This window comes from Formica exsecta, unplaced genomic scaffold, assembly GCF_003651465.1.
Source record: "Formica exsecta isolate Colony F162 unplaced genomic scaffold, ASM365146v1 scaffold352, whole genome shotgun sequence".
NCBI classification, from domain to species: domain Eukaryota; kingdom Metazoa; phylum Arthropoda; class Insecta; order Hymenoptera; family Formicidae; genus Formica; species Formica exsecta.
In genome coordinates this window covers 846,943-859,339 of record NW_021850773.1, presented here as the reverse complement: position 1 = coordinate 859,339, position 12,397 = coordinate 846,943, and the positions used below count along the sequence as shown (strand labels likewise).

The window sequence follows — 12,397 nt, the reverse complement described above, 5'->3', positions numbered from 1 at the left end:
ATTTTATTTGTATAAATATTTTCTTTTATTATATAAGTAATAAAAAAGTACGTCAGCCTACATGCGCTCCAAAAGCACCATACATTTAAGTACGGACCTGTCAAAACTGTCACGTGGTCCGCTGCACGTAAGGTTGGGTGACATCAGTGGAGGGAGTACAGTGGCCAAAATGGCGGCCGCTGCGCTTCGTCGTTGAAGAGGTGCGAGCGATCGCGACGTCGTTTTCGACATATTCGCCCACGGAATATTTGCCCTTGCATGATTCGCGCGGCCGTGAAGTGATTTACGTATTATGTCATCGTACACGTTCTCGCAGAAGCTGTTCACGCCGACGCCACCGGAACGCGGCAGTTTCCCGCTGGATCATGACGGCCGCTGTAAACGTACCATGATCAAATATATGCGCTGCCTGGCCGAGAATCGCAATCAGAACACGATGTGCCGCGACATCGCCAAGGAGTACCTCGGCTGCCGCATGGACCACGATCTAATGGCGCGCGAGGATTGGTCCAAGCTCGGCTTCACCAACGAAACCAGCGACGTGGCCAGCGAAACGTAACGCCGAGATCATCTTTAAGATATCCTTGCGTGTCTCTCTTTCTCTCTTGACAAGTAGGGGAGTCGGGCATCTGTCTCCTCTCATTGTCACCGTTAATTCTTTCGGAGATTCTACTCCGAGGGTGCACATCCTTAGCCGATTAGTGTTCTTGGAACTTACGTTCGATGTAAATAGAGTATCAATTAGTCGTGATTTACAATCGAAATTAGTGTGTTCAGGCATGAATATACGCACTGCCAGCCAGGTGTGATAAGGACTTTGCGTTTTCTCCACTTCAGTGTTGCAGCAAAATTTAAGGAGAGATTTTTGAAAAGGGAGAGAACAATACAGAAAGAAAAATTGAACAATATTAAAAATTCGTGTATGTTATCTTTTGCTTTCATAAGAAGGAAGATTGAAAATTAAATTATATTGCTCGACACACCAGTGAATTCTCAAGCTTTAATGTAAAGGTATCCCCCTATAGCTTGTTATGCAGTTGGATTCTGTTGCAACTCAAGTGGCCTAAAATATCAAATAGAATAGAGAATATTGATATTTATCACGTTGACAAGCAAAAATCTATCAGCTTACGCACAGATTGATATATAGTATAAAGGTAATAACAAAGGAAACAAATATGGCAAGTATCTCCAGAAAGAAGGTATTGATCGGTTGCACCGGTAGCGTGGCTACAATCAAACTGCCACAGCTGGTGGAGATGCTGCGGCGAAACAATCTTGAGGTGAGAGTAGTCGTGACGGAGAGAGCCAAGCATTTCCTGAAAGATGCTCAGCTGCCATCCGAAATCCAAGTACTGTCCGATACGGTGGAATGGGCTGCTTGGCAGGACCGGGGCGATCCAGTGCTTCATATAGACCTGGTGAAATGGGCTGACATATTTGTGATAGCGCCATTGGATGCCAATACATTGGGCAAAATTGCCAGTGGCATATGCGACAACATCCTTACATGCGTTGCTCGTGCATGGGACAATACAAAGCCGCTCCTTTTTTGTCCAGCCATGAACACCAAAATGTGGGAACATCCGATCACCATGCCACAAGTGAGATGAAAGAAGTAATATATCAAATGTTAGAGTTAAGGCAGAATTTTGTTTGCCTATATATATTGAATTAAATCTTCCATTGAAATATGTGGCATAATATACTAAAATATTAAAATTTAAATAGTCCAGTAAAAATCAATTCTTAAATTTCTTTTCCAATTTTTTTTCTTCCCTAAAAATATTTTTTCTTGTTACAAATTTTTTCAATAATAGAAAGATGCGTAGAAATAGGAGAAAATATATTACATCTATTCCTTTAGATTGTGCTTTCTATACTTTATTTTTTTCTTACCGTCTTTAAGCAAAATATAAATAGGGACAGATTTTTTTTACTTTTCTATCTCGTTTCTCAATTCACATTTTTTCATTCGTGTTTTTAATGAACACAGAAAGTTATAAAGTTGAGTTTTACTTTTTAGGTATCGCTGCTCAAATCCTGGGGCTACAAGGAGGTACATTGCGTGTCCAAGACGCTGATGTGCGGCGACACAGGGATGGGCGCGATGGCCGAAGTGGACACGATTGTGCGGTCCACCTTGCGAGCCTTGAATCCCTGGGGGGATTCGCTGGATCCGCCTCTCTAGCAGCGGCCGTCATCCTCCTCGAGCGCGCCTCGATGGCCACGCGAATATCGATGAGGATGTCGAGAACATGTCATTAAACTCCAAACACGCGCTATGGTGCGATTTGAACATACGCTTAAAAAAAATACACGCCAATGTCGCTTATCTAACAGTATCAAGATTGCGAGCCTAAGGACCAGCAGAAATCTCGGGCCGTATACGAGTTATGTGATAAAGAGTTTACGTTTACCAATAATAATATCTGTCAATAAGTTTTTCCTCGAATTACGTCATTTTTTCTAAGGATTGTATTTTTTAAAATGACCTTTAAGATAAATTTCCTATATTATGTTATATTATGAAGTAAAAATGTTAATTGAAAATATGTAGGAATCTACAAAGGATGAAATCTGAGTTTGAGCACGGTCGTCATATTCTTTGCTCAACCTGGAATAAGAAAATCAATCTTACAGAGTGGAACAAACGAGATAATCGTAATTTTATCTGTCCCTAGTTGCCGAAATGCGATGTATAAAGATATGCTGTAAAGAAGATTCTGTGTTGACATATCTTAAGAGTTGATTTGCCAGAACATGTACATGCTTTTGTTGAATATATGAATGATATAATATATGAACAAATAAATATACAAGGTGTTCTCCTCGCACATATAAATCTAACTTAAAAATTTTCAGGAGAATGGCGTATCGAGTTTGTTCGGCAAAGTCACTTTATTTCCGTATATACACATATAAAGCACGAACTTACAATATAAAATACATATAGCATATAACGTTACACATTTTACGTTAATTATTTCTTAAGTTTGGAATAAACAAAGGGAAGGATTTTTTCTCGTCTTATGCTTTTGGTTAAACTGCAAATGAGATACATTGCTTTGATGTATTTCGTTTTTGTCGTAGTCTTAACAAAGATACACTCAACCAAAATCATCGAGTTAATCGATAACAGAGAAGTATAATATCGTTTGTATTGTTTGTCCCCGTCTCGTTGCTGCACGCTTTACAAACATACGATACATTCTGCAACACGCACGGCTTAATATAACTATTATATATATATATAACACGTATATAAATATATACGGGAGTGTATATTTATATGGAAATATTAATATAAACCTTGCAAGCGTATTTCGAGATTAATCTGAAGTCGATCTCTTCCTTACAAAAATTTAATTACAGACGCCATTCTTTTTCTATTTATTGATCTTGAAAATTATATTCACGATTATTGAAGTCTCGATTTAAAAAATTCTGTCGAATCAAAGTTCAATCAAGATTCAAAATGCGGGATAAGATCCTGTTTATTCATTTCTATCCTAAAGTATTTTTTCATTAAGCGCCTCTAATATAAAAAACACTGAAATCTTGGGTTGAGGCAAAATCAACTTCAGGCTAATTGTAATTTAAAGATACGCCCACAAAATTCATACAAGCATTTCAGGGATACACTGCACCATATACATATATAAATCTGCGAAATTGCATTTATGCTACTCCTTTTTGACATTATCACTAACTACTCGAGATATCGCGCGCGGTATATAAATATCACAGTTTACAAAACTGGCGACACTGCGTTTTGCCTATGTCCTTTTTCGCTAAATTATGCGATATTAATAATTAATACAATATTTATATAAAATACGTGCTCTTGTCGGAATCAGATATCTCGCCTAGAGAGAGATTCCGAATTAATAATCGCGTCACGATTTACGGAAGGTCATGCGAAGTTTCTTATCGATGGCGCATATTGATCCTTGGAACAACAAGGATTTCTCTATCTCGATTTAAAATCTCTGTAGCAAAAAGAATAAGGAAAAATGTTGGATGGATTTTTTTGGCAGTGGTAGTTTGTAATCGCTAGAATCGCGCGCAAGATTGTCTGTAAAATATCCTCAAGAATTCACGTTTTCTTTTGAGGATCAATTGTTCGTCCATCGTGCAATATAAATTACATCTTATGTTAATTACTTGGTATATAAATGCGGCCGTGTAAAAAGATGATATAGAAAAATGGTCAAAAATATTTTTCATATTCCAATTTTCATCGACATCGATCTGAAAAATTCGAATTCTGATGTTCGTATTTCACGAAAATCCTGTACGAAATATCGTTTGTCGGCGGCTAGAAGGACACTTGTATTACAGCGATAATCTGAAAGTACAAGAAGACAAAAACAAATGTAACAATGCAGCCCTTTCATTTTTATATTTTTGATTTAAATATGTTTAAATTTTAGCTGCTAAATTCTATTTGCGATCCGTGTAAAGCGTAAAACATTACACTGCTTCACTCGCGATCTCTTGAACTGCTATACAAAATTATATATTATATAAATCTTATATAGATATCGTTCAATTGTTTCATATATAATATAATTTTAATTTTATGATACAATTATGGTTAAATATGATCAAATGATATACGGTTTTACGATGTTTACAAAAATTTTGAATTAGAGTATTTAACGGTAAATAATATTATATTAATATAGTTATCATTTTTTTCAAAAACTTTTTTTTTTAATTATGCTATCTATTGCTTCGAAAAATTAATGATTTTAATGCAATGATTTTTTTTAATTACTTCATTTTCAAACGTACATTGTTCTCGTGACAAAGATAGCAATGATCATCGCGAGTATCGGCACGGTTCTTCCGGCGGAAGCCGAGACAATCCTCGACTTCCTAGGCAGATTAGTCTCTATGTCATTGGTTTCTACTTCCGGCGGCGGACAGCCCATCCAGACCGGCGCTGATAATTTCTGTTTCTCGTGGGCCACTCTCATCCTGAGGTCGTCAAACTCCCAAAAACCTTTACCCTTAAAGAAGTACGTCTTGCCTGCCGAAAAAGCAAAATCATAGAATTTTCAATGAAAGATCAATGTTACACACAAAATTATTTGTAAGATATTAGAAACGTTATATAAAATACCAAAAAAAAAAAAAATTGAAATTATATTAAAAATTCTCGCAGATGTTTGTTAAAAGTTAAATTTATTCATATAACATATTAGAATGAAAGAGAGAGTCATATTTATAATAAATTTATTTTGAAAATTGATTTTTGAGATTTACCATTTTTCCATTGGAAAACGGCGTCAATGTCATTCCCAACGCCAGCGAACATGCTCATGTCCCTTGGATAATCGAGCTCCACGTAATTAACAGATTCATCGAATCTGTGTGACAGAAAATTAAACTGGAGAATTGAATTTTATTTGGAGAATTAAAAGCGGAAGGAAAAATGTAAATCGGATTGCACATATTGACGTTCGAATTATACTATGTATTTAAAGAATATACATATGTGAAATGTGATTTCGATGTAGATTAACATTTTTTTTTCAGGGATATAGATTGTGTTAGAGAAATTTAAAAATTTGAGAAGATAACATACAGAGGAGAGAATAAAAAAGAAGCATAAATTTAATTTAAGAAACTTTAGAAATTGTGCTTTAATCACCTCCAATACATGGAACCGCTAAAGAAGTAAGTCCTGCCGTTGTGACCCCACACCATAGCGCCGTCAATCTTCTCCAAGGAGGCTGGCAATCCCAGATTCGTCAACGGTTTTGGATAACCCGGCTCCAGATTGATGGCGTCGAAGACGTAATATTCACGGCCGACGAAGAAGACTATCTTCTTGTCCGGACGTTCATACACGGCATCAACGTGATCGATATTAGGCGGTAGGTTAAACAGCCTAATGATCTTCGCCGGGTATCCCTGGTAGATTCCTTGATCGCCTATTCGCCACAGATACTGTGGATCAAAAAGAATTTCTCAATAGAAGTTGTCTTTTTTAGAGTATCTTATTTTGCTTTAGTAAAAAGATCAAAAATTATATAGATATATAAGTATTTAATTCTAAAATTATAAAATTCAGGGTATATAAATGTATGTATTTGTAATAATTAATAATATGTGTAATATTCTGATTTTTGTAACAAAAAAAATATCTTCCCTCCCCCGATATATATTATTAAAATTATGATTATATAATAATGATAAATACATTAAACTATCTTATTCATGCTTGAAAATTAGAAGTTATGAAATATTAGATATAATAATCATTTTGCCTTTAGAAAATAAATTTTTTTCTCCTGCAATAAGGTAAAATAATAACGCCTAAGATTTATTATATCTCTTTTTTCAAATTTATTATTATAAAATTCTCCCTATTTATATTTCCTCATTATTTTGTCTTTTATTAGAATTTAATTATTATAATATTTACCCGTCCTTTGAAAACAAAGACCTCCCTGCGAATGATGCTGATGGCGTCAAAGCTAGTGTCGCACTTGTCGGGCACATCATCCGGTTGCGGTGGGGTCCATCGATGTCTGAATCTCGGCGTAGGCCTCATCGTCGTCGTTGTCGTCGTCGTCGTCGACCATGTCGTATGATGACGATGGGGTTTATGTGGCCGATATTCAGGTTTCTGCGGATAACGATCCGGTTGTCGAGGCCTGCCGTCGTCCGGATAATGATTAGGCCTGGTAGGCCTCGTCCTCCAGGGCCTATACGTCGTCGCGGCTGTTGTCGTCGTTGTCGTCGTTGTCGTAGTCGTCGTTGTCGTCGTCGTTGGGGGTGGCGGTGGCGGTCGTTCCGGTGGCAGTGGTCCACCCGGTATGTTGCCCCATAGCTTGCCCTCGGGAGCACCTGAAAAACAAAATGAATACATATTTAGTTTCCACACAATTTCTATTAATAAATATTATTTTATACGAGAGAAGAGAGTTTATATTTTACGTTGAATAACAAGACATATTCAAGTAAGCGTTAAATCCATATCTAAATCTAATAATAATTTTATAATAATGTTGTAATTGTACGACGTATATCTTGAAAAATTAAAATAATACAATGATGTAAAAATTCGTCAAATTGATATGAAGCGTTTTTTTTTTTCAGAGGGATTTTGCAGGCCGATGATAAATGGACGTGACTCAATGAGATATGGACGAAGTTGCTTATCAGCACGAATACATTGACGGATGTATTCCAAATCGATTCATTCCAGGGTGAGTATACGAATAAGCGTACACGTTAATGCAAAGAGAAGCAAAAAGAGCTGATTCTGTTCTCGCTTCCTGCATCCGCTCGCGATGAATTCATCCCCTCGTCTTTCACGACGACCGACTATCCGTGAAAAGAGATCCTGTCACAGACGCGGTCGATATAGAAATATAATCATGTACAAGCTATATGGAAATGCGTCTCTATGAAACATAGTCCCGCTTTGAAAAGAGATAAATTTATCATTTGAATATTATATTTTCGCTAATCACAGCGCAATATTGCGCGGCGGAATATTTTAATCAGCAGATGTAAACAGCATGAGGTTATTATACAAGCGTATCGCTATTGAAAGAAATATTTATAAAAACATATATATATATATATATATATATATATGTTTTTATAAATATTTCTTTCAATAGCGATACGCTTGTATAATAACCTCATGCTGTTTACATCTGCTGATTAAAATATTCCGCCGCGCAATATTGCGCTGTGATTAGCGAAACCGAACAAAGGAAATTTGCGTAATATAATTTTTTTAATATATGTGCGAAAAGGATGTTTCGTTCTTTCTGGTAAATTTTATTTTTTACAACAAACAGTATTGAATAATAATGCTTATATACAATTTATCAACTCAAAGAAAACAACGAAAGAAAGTTTTGAGAGGCGTTTTAATTAAACCAAATAGATTACAAAAATTGCACTGAAATTCTGCTTAACAAATTTTTTTACACAGCGATTAGAATTTTCCTAGAGATACCGTGATTTTAATCAGTCTATCGAAACTATTTGCCAATTTCGGACAAGCGCGTTTTTTCAACCAGCTAGTTTAAATAAAATGCGTTTGCGATTCGAGGGCATATTGACTTTTGCTGATACACGGGCATTATTTTACTTTGTGTGATTGGCAATGGAAAAGAGGCACAAATAGCGAGGGCTTTTAAAATACCTCTCGCTTTTAAAGTACGAAGTTGATTTTGCGCCACACAGTTTCCGGTTTACTCTCGGGAAATTGAATTTTTCTGATATTACGTAAACGAACATATTACACAATTGTATATTTTCAGGGCTTCTTCACCGGGTTCAATTTTTTTTCTCATCTCTTGTTAAGTCAAATCTACGTCATTCCGCGTGATCAAATTTAAACAGCAAGTTTAGAAATTACAATAATAATTATAGCAATTTCCAATTCGTTATATTTAGATTCAATCTGACGTGAATTGATACGTATTGGATAAAAAGTAAACGCGCTTGAGAATCGTACTATGTGGTTGGTTATCGCTTCAAATCTGTATAACTTCAACCGTTAATAAAAAGAACTTTATGCATTTTAATTTTGGCAAAAAAAATGCTTAGAAAAAACATGGAACGATCAGTCTCGTAGATACATATAATCGTAATTCGAAGTTATCGGCCAGTTTCGATATTTAAATACATACACATAAATAAATAAGAAGAAATCAGATTATCGATAATATAATAAAATGATAAGGCACAACGACATTTCTGTACACGTTTAAATAATAAAGAACAAAAAAACGAAAAATATTTATATATAAGCGCATATAACTCTTACGTTCAATATTGCACGTTTACACGCGAGGAAAAAATATCGCACTTGCAGTAAAAATATTTCACAGACTTCACTGTTGTGGAGCGATAAATCTTCCATGATACGTGCAGGCGCGTTACACGATCAACATTCGGTTTTATTACTCTCATGATGCGTTTTATATTCTCTCTTTTTGCCTCTGTCGATGAAGATCATGTTATACTACTTCGGGAAAATCGCTCGATTAATTTCGCGGTTGCGACAAGGGCAAATCGGATTAATAGGGCAAAATTACGAGTGCGTTCACGAGTGTGTTAAATCGCATGTACTTCTTCTTCACAATGTGTGCAACACATGCGGGCGCAACGACGGATGCGCTCAATTTACCCCGTATATGTGATATGCGTTACATGTGTAATTGTGCGTACATATCGGTTTACGTTATTGATCGTCGAAGAGAAATGATATTTAAATACATTTGCGTAATTCGTTTGTCAAAGAGGCGTAGCGATTACAGATAAAACAATAAAAGCGCAATGTGGCGCATACAACCGGCGTAAGTTAAATGAACGAACGGGAAAATTAAAATTCATTCAAGCTATTAAATTCAAAACTGTAATCTTAATAAATGTCTAATATATAAAAAAATAGAAATAATATAATAAAATATCTAATAATAATAGATACCTAATATCTCTGTACGTGTAATATGCCATATAAAATAATGATTTGCATTAGAACAAATATAAAATTAATATAAAAATTATATCAAAATAATAATTTAAAAAATGTCAGCTTGCGATCTTTATATATTGCACGCAACTTATTATAAATTTAGCAAATTGCGATACATATATAGTATATATAAAAAACACTTAGGCAAAAAGATGACATAATGCATAATAACATTTTAGTATACGCACGCGCGCGTTTTACGTTTCTTTCAAAATATTTAAAAAAGTATAAGTATTATTTGGAAAGATATTTTTGAATGCACGAGAATTTCTTCGCAAATCGATATATCTTTATTAAAATGTAAAATTGTTTGTGTTAATTCTATCCGAAAGAATGCAGAGTTTTAAAAGGCTCGAATTTGACATGTCCCGTGCACCATTTGCATAGAAATCCGAACTCGACCGGGGCTTATCAAATAGCATGTGAATGCGATAACCCGCATGGCGTACTGCATGATTCTGTAATCGGACAATAATTAATATTCGCCAGTGACCTACCAATTAGCGTAATCTAGACTAGTGAAAAAGAGAGAGAGAGAGAGAGAGAGAGAAAGAGAGAGAGAGGGAGAGAGAGAAGAGCAAGAGAGGAAGAGAGAGAGAGAGAAAGACAGAAGAAGGAAACCGCTAGTTCCTGAACATCGAATCTAATCTCGATTCCCGACCGATGCAATTACAATGACGCGCCCGATAATTGCCTTCGCACCCCCTCCCCCTCCTCAATATTCTAACTGTCTCTCTCGATCTATCCCCTCTTCTATCGGTCGCAAGCAATCTTGCCGCCACGCCGAGTAATTTCCGATCATAATAAACCAAGTTAATCACGCCATCATTAACTCTAGATTTTATTATATTAACGTAGAAAAAACAATATCCATATAAGTCGTAATTATATTAATTTCCTAAAATGATTCAGCTTCATTTTTGAATGCTTAATATTTACAGTCTTAATTTTTTTATTTAATCTTTTTTCAATAACTTTTAATCAAGATGAAGGGAGCAGGTTTACACGCGCATTTTTAATTTTAAATTCAATTTTACTTCGGGCGAAAAAATATTCGATAATTTTATTCGCAAAGGCGGAGCTGCGTCCGGACTTTATTCCCGGAAAACGTCTTGTTTTCTACAACAGCTGCGTCAATTAAACGATCGGCCGTACATTAGCGCAATAACTGCAGTAACGAGAAATTATAATCCATGAAAATTGAAATGACTGCGATGAATCTAGGTCGGCGCCGTGAAAAGATAAACAGATGCGGGAAACAGTAGGGATAACGATCTTTAATGTACGGAAAAGACATAAACGTGTCGAACGACGCCGTTCGAGAATTATTATCATCAACCTTCGACACGATTTTCTTCCGGAACATATCCGGGAGGATGTTTCCCTCTTGTCATACTGGCTTGGAAATAACATCGAGATTTATTATCGCGAAATATGCACGAGTATAAAAGGGAAAACCAAGCGCCCTGTTTATAGCGCAGTAAGCTCGGTAGATGTAAAAATTCTGACAAAAATCGTTTCTATTTTCGTGATACATTAATCGTTTAATGAATAATTAATCTATAATTTAAAATATTTATATACTTTAATATTCCGCATATATATATATGTATATATTACAGTACGTAACTAAAATATTTCGGCAATAAATTATCAATAACATAGTTATTAATCTATATGTTATAGTACGTAAGTAAAATATTTCGGCAATAAATTATCAATAACATAGTATACAGCCTTGGCGGCGTAAACATTAGCGCGCTATTGTTTACGTTTTATGGTTTTGTTATTATTCGTACGGCGATACTTGAATAGTACTGTAGTAGTGGGAGACGCTCTGTCAAATTCCTTTCCCACTTTTTGTCATTCGCACGGCGACAATTGAACAGTGATATAGTAGTTTGGGACGCTCCGTCAAATTCTTTTTCTAAACGCGATCGCGACGTATCGGGAGATAATTTCTCAGCGTCGTCATTGCTGTCATCGTGCCGCGGATGGCTTGTCGCGTTAATATTAATTATTTTGAGCGCTGCTACAATTTGGATCTTCTATTTGCATGTTATAGAGCAACGGAGCGACCCTGACATTCTGAGAGGAGGAGGAGGCCTAGGCGAGGTATCCTGCACCAGCGGAGCAACCTAAGGGTGAGTATTATTATAAATCCCGTACCGTAGCTTGTAGATTATAGATGGATCCGTTATCTTAAAATGGATGGACTAGAATAAATTAGATCACATAACTTTTGACATTTTTTAAATAGAAATTTGCATTTGCATACTACAAAAGCAAACTAAAACATAAATAAAGAAATATAGAAAAACTTTTAATTCTTTATCAATTCATTCTTTATCATTCTGTGTGATCAATTATGTATGAATTGTTTATTTAATAAAAAACATGTCACTAATTTTATTATTACGTATATAATAATTTATTTTTATAACGCACGTTGATTTTATTTTAATATGTTGTAGTCCATCCATCTATATGTAGTGTAGCATATCAGAAAACTTTGTTTTGACTGATATAAATTTAAGTAATCGATCGATCAAATCATGTATAATATTTAAAGAAATAAGTGAATAATAATAGTATAAAGTAAAAGTATAGTGAAAAATATATAAAAGTAAATGTTTACTTAATTCTATTTTTTATTATAAATTGTATTATAAGAGTAATATTATATATTACAAAAATTTTAATCAATCACAATTTTTAATTAATGATTTGACATTGTATATCAGTTAAAGCAAAGTTATATTAAAACAACGTACAACAATCCTAACATATTACGACCGTCAACGAGCGTAAAATTACGCTCATGCACCGGCGATAATAATTGCCGGCAACGGAAGGAATTTCTCTCCTTCATTGCTCTAT

General features: G+C 35.1%; 3 protein-coding genes across 5 annotated transcripts in view; 2 read left to right on the top strand and 1 right to left on the bottom strand.

Annotated features, from left to right (window-relative positions):
- Window positions 1–130: 130 nt before the first annotated feature.
- Window positions 131–594, top strand: LOC115238627 (cytochrome c oxidase assembly protein COX19). Its single transcript, XM_029812615.1, has one exon. The coding sequence runs from the start codon at window positions 293–295 to the stop codon at window positions 557–559; it is 267 nt and encodes an 88-aa protein (XP_029668475.1). The 5' UTR covers window positions 131–292; the 3' UTR covers window positions 560–594.
- Window positions 595–881: 287 nt separating this feature from the next.
- On the top strand, window positions 882–2,834 carry LOC115238626 (phosphopantothenoylcysteine decarboxylase). Its single transcript, XM_029812614.1, has 2 exons — window positions 882–1,604; window positions 2,027–2,834. Exons 1-2 carry the CDS (start codon window positions 1,179–1,181, stop codon window positions 2,189–2,191), a joined length of 591 nt encoding a protein of 196 aa, XP_029668474.1. The 5' UTR covers window positions 882–1,178; the 3' UTR covers window positions 2,192–2,834.
- Window positions 2,835–2,882: 48 nt separating this feature from the next.
- Window positions 2,883–12,397, bottom strand: part of LOC115238622 (matrix metalloproteinase-2) — a 173,940-nt gene continuing 164,425 nt past the window's right edge. For all 3 annotated transcript variants that reach the window (XM_029812611.1, XM_029812609.1, XM_029812610.1), the window contains 5 exons: window positions 6,440–6,864; window positions 5,663–5,961; window positions 5,275–5,378; window positions 4,801–5,038; window positions 2,883–4,351 (listed from right to left, as the gene is read on the bottom strand). In XM_029812611.1, coding sequence (XP_029668471.1) covers window positions 4,339–4,351; window positions 4,801–5,038; window positions 5,275–5,378; window positions 5,663–5,961; window positions 6,440–6,864 — 1,079 coding nt within the window. In that variant the 3' untranslated portion in view covers window positions 2,883–4,338. The remainder of the gene's footprint in view (window positions 4,352–4,800; window positions 5,039–5,274; window positions 5,379–5,662; window positions 5,962–6,439; window positions 6,865–12,397) is intronic.

What these genes read in the sequence shown, in the direction of transcription:
- LOC115238627 (XM_029812615.1), top strand. Translation starts at nt 293, where the DNA reads ATGTCATCGTACACGTTCTCGCAGAAGCTGTTCACGCCGACGCCACCG.
- LOC115238626 (XM_029812614.1), top strand. Translation starts at nt 1,179, where the DNA reads ATGGCAAGTATCTCCAGAAAGAAGGTATTGATCGGTTGCACCGGTAGC. An exon ending in ATCCGATCACCATGCCACAA is followed by an intron (nt 1,605 to 2,026) that starts GTGAGATGAAAG and finishes TTTACTTTTTAG; the next exon opens with GTATCGCTGCTCAAATCCTG.